This window comes from Felis catus, chromosome B2, assembly GCF_018350175.1.
Source record: "Felis catus isolate Fca126 chromosome B2, F.catus_Fca126_mat1.0, whole genome shotgun sequence".
NCBI lineage: Eukaryota > Metazoa > Chordata > Mammalia > Carnivora > Felidae > Felis > Felis catus.
In genome coordinates, this window is record NC_058372.1 from 1,903,340 (window position 1) to 1,923,438 (window position 20,099).

Below are 20,099 nucleotides of genomic sequence, written 5' to 3' on the forward strand. Positions count from 1 at the left end.
CGCTGTGAGTTGCGGGTCTCCCACCCGTAAAATGGAGAGAGGACACCCGCTCTCGCAGTCCTTTTCTGAGCCTGACTGGCGGCTGCTAGAACAGGCCGGGCAAAGCCTGCAAAACCGCGGCCGCGGTGGCCGCCGTCCGTCCCGCTGGTCTGTTCAGAACCGCCGGTCGGAGCGCCAAGCAAGCCCCGGGCAGCCTCTGCACCGCGAAGCGCTCCCCCGCGGAAGATCGCGGAGCCGGGGCCCCCGCGCGCTCGCCTCCGGGGCGCAGCGGTCCGCCGCCACGACCACCGAGAGCTCGCACCGCCCGCAGTCCTAGAGCGGACCGGAAGTGCGCGCCGGGCCGGCGGGGAGGCGCGTTTCGCGGCGGGAGCGCGGGGCAGCCCCGCCGGCCGGGACGGCGGCCCTCGGAGGTGTGGACTGCAGCCGCGGGGAGGCGGCGTGTGCGCGGCGACAGCCGGCTCCGTTCGCCGCGCGCCGCGCGCCGCCCGCAGCCCCGGCCCGTCCCTGCCCCCGGCCGGCTCGGCTCCTGCGCGCGGGGCCACGGCGGCCTCGGTTTTGCGCCTCGCAGGTAGCGGGCGGCGCGGCGAGCGGCCCTGCGACCCCTTAGCGGCTGAGAGCCCGCCGCTTCCGGGGCGGGCCGGGACCGCTTCCCTGCGGACGGAGGCGCTCGGGTGGCCGACCCGTGGGGCCACGGAAGCCAGTCCCCTCTCTCCGCGTCTGTCTTCTGTGTTTGACGGGGTTCCTCCGTGCAGAACTTCCCTGATTGAGGAGCGGGCGGGACGCCCCGCACCTGCCCAGACCGCAGGTGGAGTCCAGCATGGCCGCGGCCTGCGCGCGCGTCCCAGCCTCGGCTAGCCCAGCGTCAGAGGCGCACGGGGACATCATCCAAGTGAAGGTTAAGGAAGAAGACCATGTGTGGGATCAGGAATCCTGCCTGCAGAAGACTCTGTGTCACACCAGGGAACTCTGTCGCCAGCGCTTCAGACACTTCTGCTACCAGGAGACGCCTGGACCCCGCGAGGCGCTGCGCCGGCTCCGGGAGCTGTGCCGCCAGTGGCTGAGCCCGGATATACACACCAAGGAGCAGATCCTGGAGCTGCTGGTGCTGGAGCAGTTCCTGACCATCCTGCCCGAGGAGCTCCAGGCCTGGGTGCGGGAGCACCACCCGGAGAGCGGGGAGGAGGTGGTGACCGTGCTGGAGGATCTGGAGCGGGAGCTGGACGAGCCTAGACAGCAGGTGAGACCTTGGAGGTGCCTCTTCTGTGCAGAAGTTGAGGGCGTGGGTCCAAGCTGGAGTACGTGCCATCAACTCCACACTGGTGGCGGCACATTCCGGTTTGGGGCATTATTGTTTGATCACCGGTGTAGACGAATAGATTCAGGCTTATGGGATAACAGTTTGCACGTAATCGACAGCTAATCCACAGAAGTAGATGATGTAACCACATGGGAAACCTTGATCTATTGCTTATCAGTAGAAAATACACTTTATTTAGCGGCTGTGAGATTAAACTCTTCTGATGCCCACTACTTTGACCATATATGAAAACAAATCACTTTCAGGATATAAGGAACACCTTCTGGGAAAGACAAATAGAGAAGTAGCCACACTTAGTAGAAATATCAGGAAAAAGGGAATGCTGAGATTTGGGTTCCATAATAGGCCCTGTCACTAATTAGCTGTGTAACCTTTGGCGTATCAAACCTTCTCTGGGCTTTAATGTCTTCGTTTGTACAACAAAGAGATTAATTCCATCATTTTCTAGATGGTTTTCAGTACTTGGAGTTGTTGGTATGTGAAACGTATTGAGTCCAGTATCTGGTCTTTCACCCTTACGCTAGAGGTTATTTTTAAGGGAGCATACATGCCTTCTAGGACAGTAATTTTAGAACATTACGGACATTACCAGTCACATTTCTATAATGATACTATCCATCATAGTATCTGAGTATCTGAACTCCTTAAATATGAACATTTTATGTATACAGTCTGATCCATTAAGACATGTTTTTCTGGAATGCAGATGTTTCATATGAGATTGATAAATAAGGAAATGAGTCCGTGTAACATTGAAATTGTTCTGGCGCGTACATGAATTTTACCAGCAAGTCGATGTTTTGGGCCGCCAAGTGAGAGCAGCTGAATGCAAGGTGTGTGATGATAGCGGATGCAGCAAACCGTGAAGACGGGCAGTACTGTACCAAACGCCCATTTGCCCATTCACCTCCACATCCTTCCTCTTGGCCAGTCTCTGTTTTGGAAATGCTTCTTTGCATGGTTCCCTCCCAACTTTGTGCATTTTTTGTTAAACTTTTTTGTATTCCAGAAAATGAGCAAGCAGAGGGGTTTACAAGTGCCACAGAAGCATGCTGGTGATAAAATCTCTGCTAGCGAACATAAAAGAACAGCTTTAAGAATTGAAGAAAAGCTCAAAATTACAAGATGCTTTTAAAAAACTGGAAGAATCTGGGACATTGTGCAACTGGTGTAAAGGAGTCAACGTTGCATACTGCTAGAGACAGTAAAAGAACTGGGAAGTAACAGGAAGTTCTCTAACTGGAACATCTGCCAGTGCTACAAAGTTTGTTTGGACGGGGTGTAAGGAAATGGAAAACTGGAATATTGGTTAAGTGTGTGGGTTGAATACCAAACAAAGAAGGAATCAGAGGCATCCTTTCTCAAATAAAGGGAAGTCTTCGCAATATATGAAGACCTTCAGGAAAAAGCTACAAGTGTCTTCACTTAGTGGAAGCAGTGGCTGGTTTAGTGACTTCAAGAACGGCTGTGTCTTCCAGTGCTAAGCTCTCTGGTGAACTGTGAGTGCGGATAGAGGAAGCTGTACGGTTCTCCCAGGGTTAAGGAATCTGATTGATGAAGAAGGCTGTGCCCTGGATCAGATTTTAATTTTGATGAAACCAGGCTGCACTGGAAGCACATTCCCTCAAGGGTCTGTATCTCTAAGGAGGAAACACACAACACACACGAGGGCTCGAGGCCACGCAAGATCGTGTGATGTGACGCGGGGTGCAAATCCCAGTGGAGATGTAAAGCCGAGGACTGCTGTGAGTCCTCACGTTCTCTACGCATGAGCTTTGAAAGGAGCCGGAAAGACTAGCCTGCTGTAGTTCTAACAAGAGAGGCTGGATAACAGGCAGATATTTATTGGTCTTTTAGGTGATGTTTTTTTCTACGTGACTTAAAAAGGTAACTGCAGGAGGAAAAATTATCTTTCAAAAGTCTTAGCATACATCAGTCCCTCCTCCAACAGTTGCTACCCTTTCATCAGATACTGAAGTTCTCTTTTCTCTCCTAGTACAACTTCTTTACTCCAGCCCCTTGATTGGGGTGTGATTGCAGCCTTTAAAGCTTATTACTTAAGGAGAACATTCAAGGTGTTTATTGCACCTACGGCGGGTGAAATGCACACACAGTTTTCGCATTCTGGAGTCAATTGCACATTAAACCTGCCACTGATATTACTGTGGAGGCCTGGCATGATGGTTCAGGTAGGACGAAGGGGGAGCGGACGGCTCACTTCTGTCACCTGAGGTTCAGGTAGGATACAGGGGGAGTGGACAGAAGATGATGAATGACTGCCATGCAGAGTGCCACAGGATTGTGCTTCATGCATAAGGTCCCATTTGGAACCATACAAGCAGCTCCTTTACAAAAGAAGGGAAATGTTTAAGCAGCAGAAACTGCATCTGTAAGTCAATGTCAAAGAAGTAAACACACGATTGATGAGCCAGAACCAAATCATGGTTTTCTAAAATCACTGCATTTCTTGGAAGATGTGCAAATGCTTCTCCTCCTGAACTTCTGAGGACAGAGTCTCTACTCCTCCTTCCCCTTTCCTGAGCCCACTTTGTGGCACAGTAGCATCACCTCACTGAGGTACAGTGCTATATGGGATGTAATCATCCTTCATAGTATCTTTCTGACTAGGCTTGTATATTACTAGGACCATGGTTTTATTAGCACTCTGGTGACAAAGTTGTGTATATCTTAAGTAGTCTATCCTGTAACTTTATTTTCTCCATAAATCCTGTCACTTTTGTGTTTAGTTTTGTAGAAAGCATGTATTTTCCTGTTCCCTCTAGCCAGCACACCTCCTCCTTTTGTTTCAAAGAAACAATATAGTTGTTTTTTTTTTTTTTTTTTTTTCTGCAGATGTGCCTGTTTCTTTAGAATGTTCCTCTTCTACTTTGTTGAGAAATGTGGCCGTTGGTAGGACTTGGTGTTTGGTCAGTTCTGGGTAATGTTCGTATTTGATAGATTTTCATATGACTCAGGGTTATAGAGCTCTCCCTAGTCTTGTAGAATACTAAGTTTGCATAAATGTTTCTCATTTGTCTTGTTTCTGTGTGATTTCTGGAAGAAGGGGAAATGCCATTGTTGCAGACATGCTTAGCTGCCCTCTCGGAACACAGACACCCCTGCTTTCAGAAAGTGTGGGTTCTAGCTCTCCACTTTATACAACTTTGTTTTTACAAAAGACCCGCATCAGCACAGTAACCACTCTTTTTCGTAAAAATGAAAATACTCTGTGGATCCTTCAGGTCAGTAAACACAGGAACTAGTGTAGTTCTTTTGTCAGGGCAGCATGGCCTATATGAACTTACAGAAAGTGGGGATACTGTTCACTCTATGCCCTTTCTGCTTCAACAGTTTTCACAGGAACGCCCTACTTTTGTGTAGCAGGGGAAACCTATATCCCCCCCCCCCACACACACACACACTTGCTTCTTCCATAAAAAGCGTTGATTTTGTTCATGTTGGCCATGTACCTACATACTTTTCCAGCTTTCCTCCTACTGGAGTTGGCTATGCAACACAGGCCTGGCCCAGGAGAAGTAGGCACAGTTTCTGGCAGTTTCTGTGAAAGCTTGTACTTTCCTTGTAAGATGGGGCAGGTGCGTTTATTCTGTCTTTGCCCACCGCCTGTCGTGAACATAGCTGGTGTCCAGGCCTGCACAATGGTGGGCACGAGCAAGAACCCCAGGGTGGTGAGGACAGCTGCCCTCCACGACACCTCTTGTCATGTGACAAAAAGAACATCCCCTCCCCCCATTTTTTAAAGCCAATATGAGTTAAGTGTCTAATTGGGAAATACGTGCATTTCTAATGACTGTGGCCGCATTATACCACGATTTTACAACCAGAACTTTCGTATTAGAAAATTTTAAAAATCAAATCCAGGAATCATAGAGTGAAAGACAAATGACAGTCATAACGGGTTTGAGGCTAATTTCATTTCTGTAATTTGTTACTGCTGCCCGGAGTCACCCTTTAAAGTCCGGTGGTGGACGTCCTTCCGAGACCTGGCGAGTCCCTCCGCTGCATAGACAGAAGGGTGTGCGCGGGCGCGGTGGGGGAGGAGCGGCCGCAGCCACAGGTCTTCGGGTTCGTGTTTTAGTTGCTGTAAGAGTCTTTGCAGAACTGATAGGATTATTGAACTATAAGCAGCAGGTTCCCCTGTCCCCCGGCTGGCATATCGTCTTCACTCCACGACTCTGTTTCTCCCAGTTATGTAAAGATTCGGGCAAATTGAAACGTAGCCTATTTATTATACAAACCAATCTACATAGGATGTCTTTTTCTTTTAATCCAGATTTTTCTTTTTCTCTTTTCTTATTTTAGAGAGAGCGAGCACAAGTGAGGGAGAGGGACAGAGAGAGGGAGAGAATCTTAAGCAGACTCCACACCCACCGAGGAGCCCCAGGTGGGACTGATCCCATGATCCTGGGATCCTGACCTGAGCTGATATCAAGAGTCAGCTCAACCCACTCAGCCAGCAAGTGCCCCCACATATGATGTCTTATTCTTAAGATCAGAGAGGGGAAGGGGCACCTGGGTGGCTCAGTTGAATAGCCAACTCTTGATCTTGGCTCAGGTCATGACCTCGCGGTACGTGGGTTCAATCCCAGCGTTGGGTGCTGTGCTAACAGCTCAGAGCCTGGAGCCTGCTTCAGGTTCTGTGTCTCCCTCTCTCTGCCTCTACCCTGCTTGTGCTCTCTTTCTCTCCCAAAAAATAAACATTAAATTTAATTTAATTTAATTAATTAATTAATGAAAATTTTTTAAAAAATGTGAACTTCATTCATACTGTGAGCATGAAAGAATCACTGGAAAAACTTGAAAAGAAGGAAATAGTCTTACTAGATACTAACCTACCGTAAAGCATCTTTAGATGACATTATGATACTGATACATGAGTGGATGGATCAATAAAGCAATAGAAAGTACAAACGTAGACCCAAGCACATATGAAAGTTGTACAATACATTTGCCATCTCAAATCACCGTAAGGAAAAATGGACTTTTAAATAAATGTTGGGATAGGGGCGCCTGGGTGGCTCAGTCGGTTAAGCATCTGACTTTTGGCTCAGGTCATGATCTCATAGTTCGTGAGTTCAAGCCCTGCATCAGGCTCTGTGCTGACAGCTCAGAGCCTGGAGCCTGCTTCAGATTCTGTGTCTCCCCACCACCCTCCCTTCTCTCTCTGCCCCTCCCCCACTCATGCTCAGTCTCCCTATCTCAAAAATAAATAAACGTTAAAAAAAATTAAATAAATGCTGGGATAAAGGGACATAGCCATTTTGAAAAGGCACATTAAGTCTGTGCCTCATACCATATATCAGAAACAATAAACTTTAAATGTGTCAGAGATCAATACATAAAATTTTAAATACCCAACTACTAGGATAAAGTGTGAATGATGTATTTTATTAACTAGGCATACAGAATTACTCCAAACCCAGAAATAATATCAAGAAATTTTTCTTTATGAAATAATTTTAAAATGCAGGACAGAAAACCCACACAGAAATAAAAATGATAAATTTTAGTGAAAATATTTGTAAGATTTATCATAGATAAAAGCTAATCCTTTTGGCAAATACAATAAAAAATGATCAAGAGACATGAGCAGTTTTCATAAACAGATAAATGAATGACTTTTAACTGTACAAAAAGATGCTCCACTTCAGTCATAAAATTGCAAGTCAAAACTACATTGAAATACTTTTGTCACCTGTCAGATGGCAAAATTTCAAAAGCTTGGCAACACAGTGTGGTGGCCTGACTGGAAGATAGGTCCTGTCATATGTCGCTGGTACACGTACAAGATGGCACCTTTCCTTTGGGGGTGGGGCAGATTTGGGCACCATCTAACGCCTACTTGTGCATCTAACACCTACTTGTGCATCTAATGCCTATTTGTTCCCTTTGACCCACCCAGCAATACCTTTTCTGGGAATTTGCTTTGAATATATGCATCTACAAAGGAGACGACATAGACATAGTTTTTCATTGCAGCTATTTGTAAAAGCAAAATGTTGTAAGCAACCTAAATGCTGATCCATGTACAGCGACTGAATAAACTGTGGCGCATGAATGTAACGTGGGACCATGTACATAAAAATGAAGAGGGTATCTATGAACTGGTATGAGATGACCTCTGGAGAATATTCTCCTAGCAAGTGAAAAAAGGAAGGTGTGAACTACTATGTATAGTATAGAAAAGTATAGACACATTTGCGTTAAGTTTGTATATATTATGTATATATGTATATAAGTGCAAATATTGGTGTATATGTATGTATATATGTGTTTTACATATTTTTGCAAAAATAAACTGAGGGTAAACCATCACCAACAAAAATGGTTTCTTATGGGAGTGAAGGAGGAGTAGAATATAAGCAATATTTCTCTGAATAAGTGTTTTGATTTTTGGGGGCATCTGGGTGGCTCAGTCGGTTAAGTGTTGGATGCTTGGTTTTGGCTCAGGTCATGATCTTGTGGTTTGTGGGATTGAGCCCCACGTTGCTCTCTGAGCCGATGGCACGGAGCCTGCTTGGGATTCTCTCTCTCCTTCTCTCTCTGCCCCTCCCCTCTCCCAAAATTAATTAATTAATTAAAAAACTTTTTAAAACTGTATGTTTTCATCTTTTGTACCATTTAAATGCTTCAAATATATTTTTTTTTCACTTGGATAGTTTATTGGGACTTTTACTTTCCTGTCATAACTTTTGCATTTGGGAATGCTATGGCAATTTTGTATTGTTACAATTTTTCAAAGAAAAGATACATTGGCTTCTAGAGTAAAGATACATATAGCTTTTTTTTTTTTTTTTCTTTTCTAAATTAGCTTAGAAAAAAGTGGTTTTTTTTTCATGACACTTAACAGAAAGGCAGAAACTTGGGAGTCCCAGTACCGGCTGTTCAGAAATATCTCCTAGAGAAAAAAATTCAAAAGCAATGCTTCAAATATTTAAAAAGCAATGTTAAAGGGCACCTGGGTGGCTCAGTCAGTTAAGCACCTGACTTCAGCTCGGGTCATGATCTCACAGTCCATGATTTGAGCTCTGCGTCGGGCTGTGTACTTAGAGCTCAGAGCCTGGAGCCTGTTTCGGATTCTGTGTCTCCCTCTCTCTCTACCCCTCCCTTGCTTGCTCTCTCTCAAAAATAAAAAATAAAACAAAAACAATAAAAAAATAAAAATAAAAAGCAATGTTAAATTCAAAGTGATTAAACACAGAAACAGATGAACTCAACTGTATATCAAATTATTATTAATAACAGAGCAAAAAAACAATTCAAGTAACTTGAACACAGTACTCTGACTATATGCTCTTAGTGGAATACTTACTGTCTGTGTACATATAAAGCTGCAAAGATATTGATTTCACATAGTAGGTATGTCGTTGGAAATGTTCTACAACACAAAGCATTGTAAATTCTGAAACTGTTCTGTGCTTATTGTAGGTGAGGGCAAATGAGTAAATATATACATCATATTGAACTAAGTTTTTGTTTCACCGTGGGAGAAGGTATATATTAAAGTGGAATATAGAAAGGTGAAATAGGGGCGCCTGGGTGGCTTGGTTGGTTAAGCATCCGACTTCGGCTCAGGTCATGATCTCACGGTCCGTGAGTTCGAGCCCCGCGTCGGGCTCTGTGCTGACAGCTCAGAGCCTGGAGCCTGTTTCAGATTCTGTGTCTCCCTCTCTCTCTGCCCCTCCCCTGTTCATTCTCTGTCTCTCTCTGTCTCAAAAATAAATAAATGTTAGAAAGGTGAAATAAATCTTACTGTGTTGAAATTGTATTGAATTCATGATATTCTGTAAATATGTTTACCAGCTCTATCCATGAAAGTGCCTGGAGGGGACGAGGCATCATTAACAATGAGCCAACCTCCTACTCAGTCTTTGTTACTAATACTGTTGCTCCAAAATGAATCAAGACTTCTTGGGAAAACCGTTGAAACTAGTCCTGATACAGGGAAATGACAATGTGGTCATGTGTTTATTTTTCTGGAAAAATGGATGTGACCTAGCAGGGTCATGTTCAAACAATGCAGGAGCCTGATCAAAGGGGCCCCAGGGGCGAGATGGGAGACAGTTGGCGACCAGCATGAGTAAGGAAGGAATAGATTACAAAATAAGTCTATAGTGATATTCAAAATGATAGAAAGCTCTTTATGGGAAATTGCTAGCTAATAAATGTAGAAGAAATTATAAAGGCAGGCAGTAGCCCCCAGTATAAAAATTGATTCAAGCAAAAATCATCAGTGAATGCTAAAAACACTGGGGAATAGGCTATTGATGTCCATGCATGCTCTTACCCCATTGCTGACTTAGTAATTACAGTGGGAAAATGAGTGGATAGATCTGGTGATCACGGCCTTAACTAACTGATCAAATTTAGCATTATCGATAATGAAATAACTTGATAGCATGTGCCCTGTGACATGACACCATAAGTACACATCACTGACGTAGTATTCTTCCAAAAATTACTCACCAGAATCTGTTTGTGAGGAAATAAGACAAATCTCTGACATTCTATAAGATAACTGGGTCTGACTTTTCAAAATTGAATGTCATAAAAAAGATTCCTCTTTTTTAGATGAGAGGAAGCAAAAGGTATAATGTATAAATATTGTTTCATGGACTTAAAACCATAAAATATATTTTGGGGACAGTTAGGGAAATTTAGTTATAAACCATACATGAGATGGTTAGTGTAAGGAGCAGATGATGTTTTCTTTTTCCCCGTGCATAACACTGGGCCGGTTTTCCACATTGACTCTAAAACAACTGTCAGATTCCTTTCTGGGTGCAATAGTCCCAGTCAGATAATTTGCATAACCCCCGCCCCAAATATTTATTTTTAATTGCTTATACTGAAACCCATTTACAATTTTCTTTTAATTGTCACAACTTAGGATTCCTTTAATGTTTGTGTTGTTATCCCCCAAAACCAAAACCACAGGGATGAGTACCGACTTCTGTCCAATGGAGAGAGTTTCTGTTGCATGGCTCTGCTTTATTAGTCCCAGCATTTTTTTGATATCTCTCCTTATTCTGTTTGGCATTCGTCTTAAGAATTCAGCAAAGGGGCGCCTGGCTGGCTCAGTCAGTTAAGCATCCGACTTCCACTCAGGTCATGATCTTGCAATTCATGAGTTCAAGTTGAACACGGGCCGGAGCCTGGAGCCTGCTTTGGGTTCTGTGTCTCCCTTGCTCTCTGCCCCTCCCCCACTCGAGCACGTGCTTTCTCTCTCTCTAAAATAAACATTGAAAAGAAAATTCAATGAAGACTTTTTTTCTTCTCACATTCTATTTCTGTGCAAGAATGTTCTGAGGTTTAGTTATGCTTTGTGCAGTGATCACCTATATTCATTTCCAGATGTATCGATTTGTTCCCAGGTCCCACAGGACACAAATGGGCCTGAAACTCCTATGGAGGAGATGAGTCCCCTGGATGCGGCACAGGAGTGCCTGGGTACCCAGCTCCCATCTATGGAAGACAGAATGGAATGTGCATCTCCAGAGCCACGCCCACTGCAAGATAATGGTGAGGTCCAGAAGGAGGATGACGTTTGGGAGCGGGAAGGGTCTCCTTGCTGAAAAGCTATGAAATCTCATCCATTGCAACCTTACTGAATTCGTCTGAGGGAAGGTCAGCCAGTGTTGGGTGATGCTATTAAAGGAGTTAAGCAGCCAGGTAATAATGTAAGAAATCATTGAATACAAGATTTTTGATGGATATTTTGCAATGGAATTACATCCCTGTGGATAAATCAGAAGATAAATCAGTAGGGATGCTGAGCACTCGTCCGTGTGCCCATTGGTCTGATTTCTAAAGCCTCTGCCCCAGTTTTTGTCACACATGATGTTTAAGACTTGGATTGCTACTCAGAAATTCTACTGAAGAAAATGGAATTTCTGGTCTATGCCCCTAAGCATTTTAAGGACTGTTAATAGGATAAGGTGTAGTGGAGGCCAGAGCACAGGCTGACTGTTCTGGAGCAACGTCTTTTCCAGAATCTCCAGTGTAATCAACACGTTCTACGTCTTGTGAAGTCCTAACAACTCCCCAATTATCCTGCACCTACCAATACCCTCCTTGCTTCTGGAGCTCATGTTCTGGTTCTCATTCACATTGCCCTGTATTCCTTTCTTGCCCCAAGTTCATCCTGCTTCACCCTCCTTTCCTACTCATGGCTCCACAGCATGACACAAAATGTATTTGCGTGGAAAGAAGTACTGTCCATATGGTGGTCTTTTCAGTCGCATTTTGAGACATTGAAACATAAGCCCCAAATGTTGCTGTAACAGTTAACTTGACTTAATAGGACAAAACATGGTATAGTCTGGGGCTTTTTAAAAAAAGATCTATTACTGGGGCACCTGACTGGCTCAGTCTGTAGAGCACAAAACTCTTTGATGTCGGGATTGTGAGTTCAAGCCCCACGTAGTGTGTAGAGATTACTTAAAAAATAAAGTTTTTTAAAAAATCTATTACTGTATTCCTGAGGCTTCTCTAGCCAAAACAAATCACCTTTTATAGTTAATAAATAAATAATAACATCAATTTGCTTCTTGTTTTACATAAAACAGTACTTTAAGGCCAATCCCAGATACTGCTCTGGAAAGTCACATCTCTTTACTAGATCAGAACTTTTTGTTCCTAGCTTGGGTTCTTCACTTACCTTCTATTTCTCCAAGGCTGGGCTCCCTAACCAAACCTGTGTTCCCCCAACTTGTGTGCCCACGCCTCTGTTTCTACCCCAAGCTCTAGTGACTGCTTGGGCAGTGTATATGTTTCAAATGATATTCCCAAATATTCTAACTGATTTTTTTTTCTCTATATTTTAGGGTCATTTTTGTGGCTTTCCATGATGTCTCAAAGGGTGGGTGATGATAACCCCCGTAGCTTAGACACTAATGAACCAGAAATGGAACCAGAAAACATGAGAGAGAAGTTCTTCAGGAACTTAGCAGTGTTGCTAGAAAACAAAAGTAATAATACCAAGATATTTTCCAAAGCAAAGTACTGTCAGTTAATACGGGAAGTGAAAGAGGCTAAAGCAAAGGCAAGAAAGGAGTCTGTCGACTACCGTCGCTTGGCGAGGTTTGATGTGATCCTTGTGCAAGGAAATGAGAAGCTGATTGAGGCTATAAATGGGGATACAGATAAAGTTCGGTATTACTTACACAGTGAGGAGTTATTTGACATTCTGCACAACACACATCTCAGCATTGGGCACGGAGGACGTACCCGCATGGAAAAGGAGCTGCAAGCAAAATACAAAAACATCACAAAAGAAGTTATAATGCTGTACCTGACCCTCTGCGGACCCTGCCAACAGAAACATTCGAAACTCAAAAAAGTTCTAACATCAAAACCAATTAAGGAAGTTAGTTCAAGATGCCAGGTGGATCTTATAGACATGCAATTGAATCCTGATGGGGAGTATAAGTTTATTATGCATTATCAAGACCTTCGTACGAAGTTGAGTTTTTTGCGGTCACTAAAATCTAAAAGGCCTAAGGAAGTGGCACATGCTCTTTTAGATATTTTTACAATTATTGGAGCTCCCAGTGTCCTACAATCTGACAACGGGAGGGAATTTTCAAGCCAGATTGTCTACGAACTCAGTAATATTTGGCCAGAGTTGAAAATTGTCCATGGGAAGCCTCAGCCCTGTCAAAGCCAAAGTTCTATGAACCAAACCAATGATGATATCCAAAAGAGGATCATCTCCTGGATGCAAACTAACAATTCATCACACTGGGCTGAGTTTTTGTGGTTCATTCAGATGATCCAAAATCAGCCCTATCACAGAGGTATGCAACCAAATCCATTTGAAGGCACATTTAGCTCTGAAGCTAAACCAGGCCTCTGTCATCCTCAGTTAACCGACGAACTCATTGCCAGCCCGAATCCAGAAAGTGAATTTGAACCAGCTGACAAAGAATTAGAGAATCCACCAGGAGCACAGTATGAAGAAAATGTTGAGACTGGAACCGATAGTAGTGATATTGAAGAGAATCTTTCTATTACTCCTACGGTGGCCATGAAAAACCCTCCTGAAAGCAGATTAAAATTTTTATCCTGTGTAGTTTGTAAAAAAGAATGCTCAGGTACTAATAGTTGCATATCATGTGATGGAAGTGTCCATGCAGTCTGCGGGGTGCCCTCCCCACATGGGACTGCGGGCTACCATCACAGAATAACGTGCAGTCTTTGCTACGAGACCACCACAATGAAAAGGAAACATGATGAGATCCAAAGAAGTTTGACTGGTCAACCTTCCAAAATGCTAAAGCCTTCAGAGACACCATTTTCATCAGACAAAGTAGGGGATTGGGTAAGAGTTTGAGTATCTGTTGTAGATGAAAGCAGGGGAAGAGCTTCATTACTCTTCACTGTGCTCATGATGAGTGAGAATGTTTGGCAGGGTATATACTAAATAAAGCACAGGGTGGCCACCTTGGATTTGTTTTCTCCAGAGAAAAGCCCATTACTTCTAATTCCTATCTCCCCCCCCCCCACCACCCTTTTATCAGGTTGGAAGTTATAACCTTGAATGCTGCTTTATTTGTTGTGTGGGGTGATGACAGTCTCTCACTCTGTCCTGGTGTGAGGAATTCCTTGAGGGGATAAGGAAGCTAAGATCTAGGGGGTAAGTGGTGTGTGTGAGGGTGTGTTTCTACAGGAGGATGAACATGAGAAAAGCTGAACTTAATGTTACTTTGGGTGGGGAGCTGAGCCAAGAAAGGGCATCTTGGGTCAAGTGAAGTAATTAGGAAGGACAAGAGATGACAAGTTGGATTGCGAGATATGGGTTTGTGTTGAGAAAAAGTTCAGTTTTCAGATATAAATGGAGAACATGAGATAAGGCCAAAGAGCTTTATTTTAAATCCGTAGGTTTTATAGAGTTAATGTGTGTTCAGCGTTGAGTTTTGAAATATGGGGGCTAGACCTGATTTGGGCCAGTGGTACTGGAGTGTGATCTTCGGATCAGCGCTGGTCTGCAAACTTTATACCAGTCCACAGTAGGGCAAGTGTACTAATCAAGAGTATTTAGAAACTAGCCACAATTTGACGTTGCCGTAGTGCCCAGCACGTGATTACTGCACTTGCGTTTCCGAGTAGAATGCTGGGAGGTATGGATGTTGACTCCTAGAGCAAGTCGTGTGCTGGCATTGTATAGCACTCAAGCACAGTTACAGTGCGTGATATTTTATGGCTAGTTTGTCTGCTGTAACTCAGAAAAAATGTAAGCATTTATTTATCTTTTTAACTTCATTTTAAAACCATTTTTAAATTTGTAATCAAACCTAGTTTTTAATTTGTTTAACATTATTAGACAAAGGAGGAAAGTAACATTTGTGTTTATTTATTTTTAATCCTGATTTTCAGATGGCAAAACGAGCTTCACTGGACTTGTTTGTCAAGAAGAAACATAGCCTTTCTGAATCTGGGGGCAGGAGTAGAAGAAACAGTAAAGGTGGAAGTCAGCCTGAGGAAGTGAAAGGCAGAAGAGTTCACACAGGTTTCACCCGGAAATATGACCCCTCGTACATTGAGTTTGGGTTTATAGCTGTAATTGATGGTGAGGTGCTGAAACCACAGTGTATTATTTGTGGAGATATCCTGGCTAATGAAGCGATGAAACCATCAAAACTTAAGCGGCATTTATATTCAAAACATAAAGAAATGAGTTCACAACCAAAAGAATTCTTTGAGAGGAAGAGTAGTGAATTAAAGAGCCCACCAAAGCAGGTGCTCAGTGTTTCTCACATAAACATTAACGCCCTGCGGGCTTCCTACAAGGTGGCGCTGCCTGTGGCCAAGTCCAAGACGCCGTACACGATTGCGGAGACCCTGGTGAAAGACTGCATCAAGGAGGTCTGCCTGGAGATGCTGGGAGAGTCGGCTGCCAAGAAGGTGGCTCAGGTGCCCCTGTCCAATGACACCATCGCCCGGCGCATTCAGGAGCTGGCCAGTGACATGGAAGACCAGCTCATAGAGCAAATAAAAGAAGCAAAGTACTTCTCGCTGCAGCTGGACGAGTGCAGAGATATCGCTAACATGATTGTTCTCTTGGTGTACGTGCGGTTTGAACACGATGATGACATAAAGGAAGAATTCTTCTTTTCAGCCTCTTTGCCAACAAACACAACTAGCTCAGAACTGTGTGAAGCTGTGAAGAATTATGTCGTCAACAAGTGTGGTCTGGAATTTCAGTTTTGTGTAGGCCTGTGTTCTGATGGCGCGGCTTCGATGACAGGGAGACGGTCCGAGGTGGTGGCCCAGATTAAGGAACTTGCGCCGGAGTGTAAAATAACACATTGCTTCATTCATCGAGAGGGTCTGGCCATGAAAAAGATATCAGCTGAACTAAATAGTGTGCTTACTGACACAGTAAAAATTGTGAATTATGTAAAATCTAATGCATTAAATTCGAGATTGTTCTCTTTGTTGTGCGACAATATGGAAGCGGATCACAAGCAGCTGTTACTGCACGCGGAGATGCGGTGGTTATCACGGGGGAAAGTTCTATCAAGAATGTTCGAAATACGAAATGAACTCTTAGTGTTTCTGCAAAGCAAGAAGCCAGTTTGGTCCCAACTTTTCAAAGACGTGAATTGGACAGCCAGACTTGCTTATTTATCTGATATCTTCAGTATTTTTAATGATCTTAACGTTTCCATGCAAGGGAAGAATGCAACATGTTTTTCAATGGCTGATAAGATTGAAGGACAAAAACAAAAGTTAGAAGCTTGGAGAAACAGAGTTTCTGTGAATTGTTATGACATGTTCCATAATTTAACAACAATTATCCATGAAGTAGGTAATGACCTTGATATTGTCTATCTGCGAAAAGTTATCAATGAACATCTTACAAATTTGTTAGATTGTTTTGAATTGTATTTTCCATCGAAAGAAGATCCACGCATAGGGAACTCATGGATCCAAAATCCATTCCTCTCATCAAAAGATAACTTAAATTTAACTGTCACCCTGCAGGATAACTTGTTGAAGCTGGCTGCTGATGAAGGACTGAAAATGAATTTTGAAAATACAGCATCACTTCCTTCATTTTGGATAAAAGTTAAAAATGAGTATCCTGAGCTTGCTGAGGTTGCTTTAAAATCCCTTCTTCTGTTCCCCTCAACGTCCCTGTGCGAGACCGGGTTCTCGACTTTAAGTGTCATTAAGACAAAGCACAGAAACAGTTTGAATATACATTATCCCCTGAGAGTAGCATTGTCATCCATCCAGCCCAGGTTAGACAAATTAACAAGCAAGAAGCAAGCTCACTTATCACATTAAAAACTTTAAGGTATTCAGTCGAAGTGTGCATATACGTATTACGGAATACAAAAGTTATTAAAATAGCAATTCTCTATATAAATTGTCTGTATGTACACTTTCAGTTACATGTACAGTTTTTATAATTCTTTTCTTGATATATTTCTTATATTTATTAAAATGTAATTTTAAATCTGTTGTTTCTAATATTAAAAAATTTTGGTCTTGTATTTTGTATGTCTTTGTTATTGTTGTATTTCATTAGGATATGAAGACTGTAGGATGACTTCAGGATGGCAGTGATTTCTCTGAAATGGCAGATTAGATCAGTGAGGGGAAGTGAATTTAAGGCTGGAATTGGAGTCTGAGTGTCCTGGGTGGTCAGGTGGGAAGCTAATGTTAAGTTTCCTTTGTTGGTGCATGTTTACGCACAGTGTTTACATGGTGAGGACAGGGAAACACTTGTCATGTAATGGTGTCATGGCTTTGGATTCATATTCATGAATTCTGACCTCATAGCAGTGGGGGATTGGGTCATAGTGATGAGTTTAGGTCAGGTACAGAGTTTTAGATTTTGCTTGAGCTGATTGCTGTTCAGGTTCTCTGGGACAGAGCCAGGTATGGCGAGCTCTTCAGGTAGATTTATAACCTCTACTGTGCGGACATGATTCAGAAAAATGGCACACATATCTGCTCTCCTGTCTGCACTCACTCGGAATTATAGAAAACAGACTGTTAGCACATGGCAGTTTCTTTAGGGTAAAAACATGCCAAGATCCTTGAGGAAAATGAGTCTTTTCCTAGACAGAAAAGCAACATAACAGTAAGTGCTTATTTTCAAAGAAATGTAACATTGAAAGTTGAAGACGGGAAAGATATGTAGTCATACGAAATGTCACTAATATTTTATTGATTAAAAAGTTTCATTGGAATGGATCCCAAAAATGTTAGAAAGCGGAGGAAACATTTTTCACATTCAATTCAGAACCTTCAGTAGGATTATATTTTATTGTGCGTGTTTGATAAAATCTTACAGCTTCTCAAAAAAAGTGATTTTGGTGGATAGATATACACGACAATGGTTTAATTTCTTCCACCTACATTTTATGTGTCCTGTCTCCTATCTGACTATATTTTGGAACTAAGGGACTTACATTTAAAAAATTTTACCATTTGTTTTATTGATTGAATAAAGTATTGTGCTTCCAATTTTCAAAATTAAAAAGCAATATATGTGTGGTGATTTTATATTTATTTCTATAAATACCTCAAGTGTCTGGGAGAAAATAAACTGATGGACATAAAGAATACATTTTAAAAGAGAACTAAGTCCCCTTACTTTATCTGTAAGAAATATAAAGTAGTGGATATTTGAGAACAGAATTAGAATCATCTGGGCAGAATTTTTGGTGTGAATTTTGGCCTTCTTGGATATTTTCTTTACTGGCTGCCTGTTTCTCCTGCAAATGATACGCTACCAGGAGGCTGGATTGCTTTACCTGTACCTTTTTCACATTTTGGGAAATTGGACTTTCTTCTGTTTCCTCCTCCCTGTGTGTTTTATTATCTTACTGTACATTTTTTTTTCAATTCAACAGCTTTATTGAGGTACAGTTTACATGAAACCTTAACATGAATTGGGTGACTAGTGACTGTAAGTATGTGATCTTTTTCTTCCTATTTTCTGCTTGTTGTGCAGTGAGTTCACATGTCTGCAGACATGCCAGGAAGCACCCGCTTTGATTTTGCCAGGAAGTCACTTGTAAGTGATCCTTCAGGACGAAGGGCCTTGCATTTCACTCCCAGATTGGGCGTCGGGTTAGGCCGAGGATGTGCTCATGGGCCCTGTGGCTGCCTGAGCAGGAAGAGGTTGGAGAGCGGTGGTTATTCCTGCAGATCAGCTCACGATTCCACACTTTGGAGTGACAAAGGGATGCAAGTTCCCTGTGGGTCGGCTGACACCAAGGAGTGGAAGTCTGAGCCCTCAGCTAGTGTCCCGCTCAGGACAGTGGTCCTGTAGCGGGAGAGCCCTCCAGCAAAGGCTGATGACATTTACAGCTGCTGGGGGTTGAAAGAGGTGAAGGAAGTTAAGCTGAAGGTCGATTCTCTTTCTGTACATATATTTGTGGGCAAGGCCCCCGCAAATGCCCTGAAAAATATCTCCCATGATCCCATGAGAAAGCTAGAATTCCAGGGTCTAATCAGAGAGCAGGTTACCAGTTGACTGTGTGTGTGTGTGTGTGTGTGTGTGTGTGTGTGTGTGTGTGTACATACTTTGACATCTTTCCACGAACCTGGCCTCCTAGCAAAGTTTATTGCCATGAGTAGGGCTGAGTTTGGGGGAAGCAGCAGGTCAGAAGAGGGATATGCAGTTGGAGGCTTTGCAGACTTTATGCCCCGATTCAGAGGACCTCCTCCCCATCAGCCCTGGTGGTGACAAGCCCGAAAAAGAAGGAAGTGAGGAACAAACCCAGGGCAGGGCTTTGTGCGGGGGGGTGGGGGGGGGGAGGAGGGAGGGAGAAACTGACTGGTATTAGTGATGCAGTGCGGCCCTGGGCCTCCCTCCTGGGCTGGCCGGCTCCCAGGATTTTTCAGACACTGAGAAGGATTGAGTCGGGTTGGGAGGCGCCGGGCTCTGTGGTGTTGCTGTGTCCCTCCTGCAGGGGGTCCGCTAGGACCCTGCAGACTGGATGAGGAAACCAGCCCAGTTTGTACCCTTCCTGGGCACTCCTAAGTAATAACTTCCAGAATGTCTTTTCTGGTTTCACACCAAGATAGAAAGATTATTGTGAAAGCTCCAAACACCATAGAATTAGGCATTATTATGATGAAATAAAACATGCATTTACTAGCTCAAAGAACATACTATGTGTTTTATATTCTGCTATACTTGTGTTACACTGAATACAACCAATTATTACTATTATTTATTATTGATACAATTATGGTTTTAATTAATTAAGCCTTGGGAAAGAGAATGAGGCCGTTATGGACTGTTTGACTTTTAGGAGTGTGATTATGATGTGCTTTATCTTAGTAAACACAAGTTAATTTCTGACTGAAATCTCTTTTGCATCTTTAGGAGGGAAATTTTTTCCAAATTACCATTTCCCATCTGAAAGATCTGTCATAGTTAACTCGAGGAACCAAGAGTGAACTCTGGGCAGAGCACAAGGGCGTGTGGGGTGCTATCGGTCAGGAAGGAGGCCGGAGGTGAGGAGGCCACAGAACAGAAGCCGGTTCTCGAGGATAAACCCAGGTAAGGAGCATAGCCTTCATCCGGGAGACACTGGGAAGCACTGAAGGGATCATAAATAGAAGGTGACCCGAATTACAGTTCAGCAAGATTTCTGTGCCTACAACGTGGGAAGTAAAGTGCAGACTGAGAGGCAAGGAGGCCATGAGGCCTGTGTGATCGATCCTGGAGATAGTGGTGTGGATGGGGACATGTCACTAAGGAGGAAAGCAAGGGGACATATTGAAAGGC

The 20,099-nt window shown here is 43.3% G+C and overlaps 1 protein-coding gene across 4 annotated transcripts; it reads left to right on the forward strand.

Annotated features, from left to right (window-relative positions):
- Window positions 1-399: 399 nt before the first annotated feature.
- Window positions 400-17,841, forward strand: ZBED9 (zinc finger BED-type containing 9). 4 transcript variants are annotated; one of them, XM_019830082.3, is made up of 4 exons: window positions 556-1,237; window positions 10,714-10,861; window positions 12,166-13,649; window positions 14,717-17,841. In XM_019830082.3, exons 1-4 carry the CDS (start codon window positions 818-820, stop codon window positions 16,631-16,633), a joined length of 3,969 nt encoding a protein of 1,322 aa, XP_019685641.2. In that variant the 5' UTR covers window positions 556-817; the 3' UTR covers window positions 16,634-17,841. The 4 variants fall into 4 exon arrangements, with proteins under 4 accessions (XP_019685644.1, XP_019685641.2, XP_011280331.2 ...); XM_011282028.4 differs by having other exon boundaries at window positions 564-1,237; window positions 12,166-13,661; XM_019830085.3 differs by lacking the exons at window positions 10,714-10,861; window positions 12,166-13,649; window positions 14,717-17,841 and adding an exon at window positions 2,328-6,427 and having other exon boundaries at window positions 400-1,237.
- Window positions 17,842-20,099: the final 2,258 nt, after the last annotated feature.

What these genes read in the sequence shown, in the direction of transcription:
- ZBED9 (XM_011282028.4), top strand. Translation starts at nt 818, where the DNA reads ATGGCCGCGGCCTGCGCGCGCGTCCCAGCCTCGGCTAGCCCAGCGTCA. An exon ending in TGGACGAGCCTAGACAGCAG is followed by an intron (nt 1,238 to 10,713) that starts GTGAGACCTTGG and finishes ATTTGTTCCCAG; the next exon opens with GTCCCACAGGACACAAATGG. An exon ending in ACGCCCACTGCAAGATAATG is followed by an intron (nt 10,862 to 12,165) that starts GTGAGGTCCAGA and finishes TCTATATTTTAG; the next exon opens with GGTCATTTTTGTGGCTTTCC.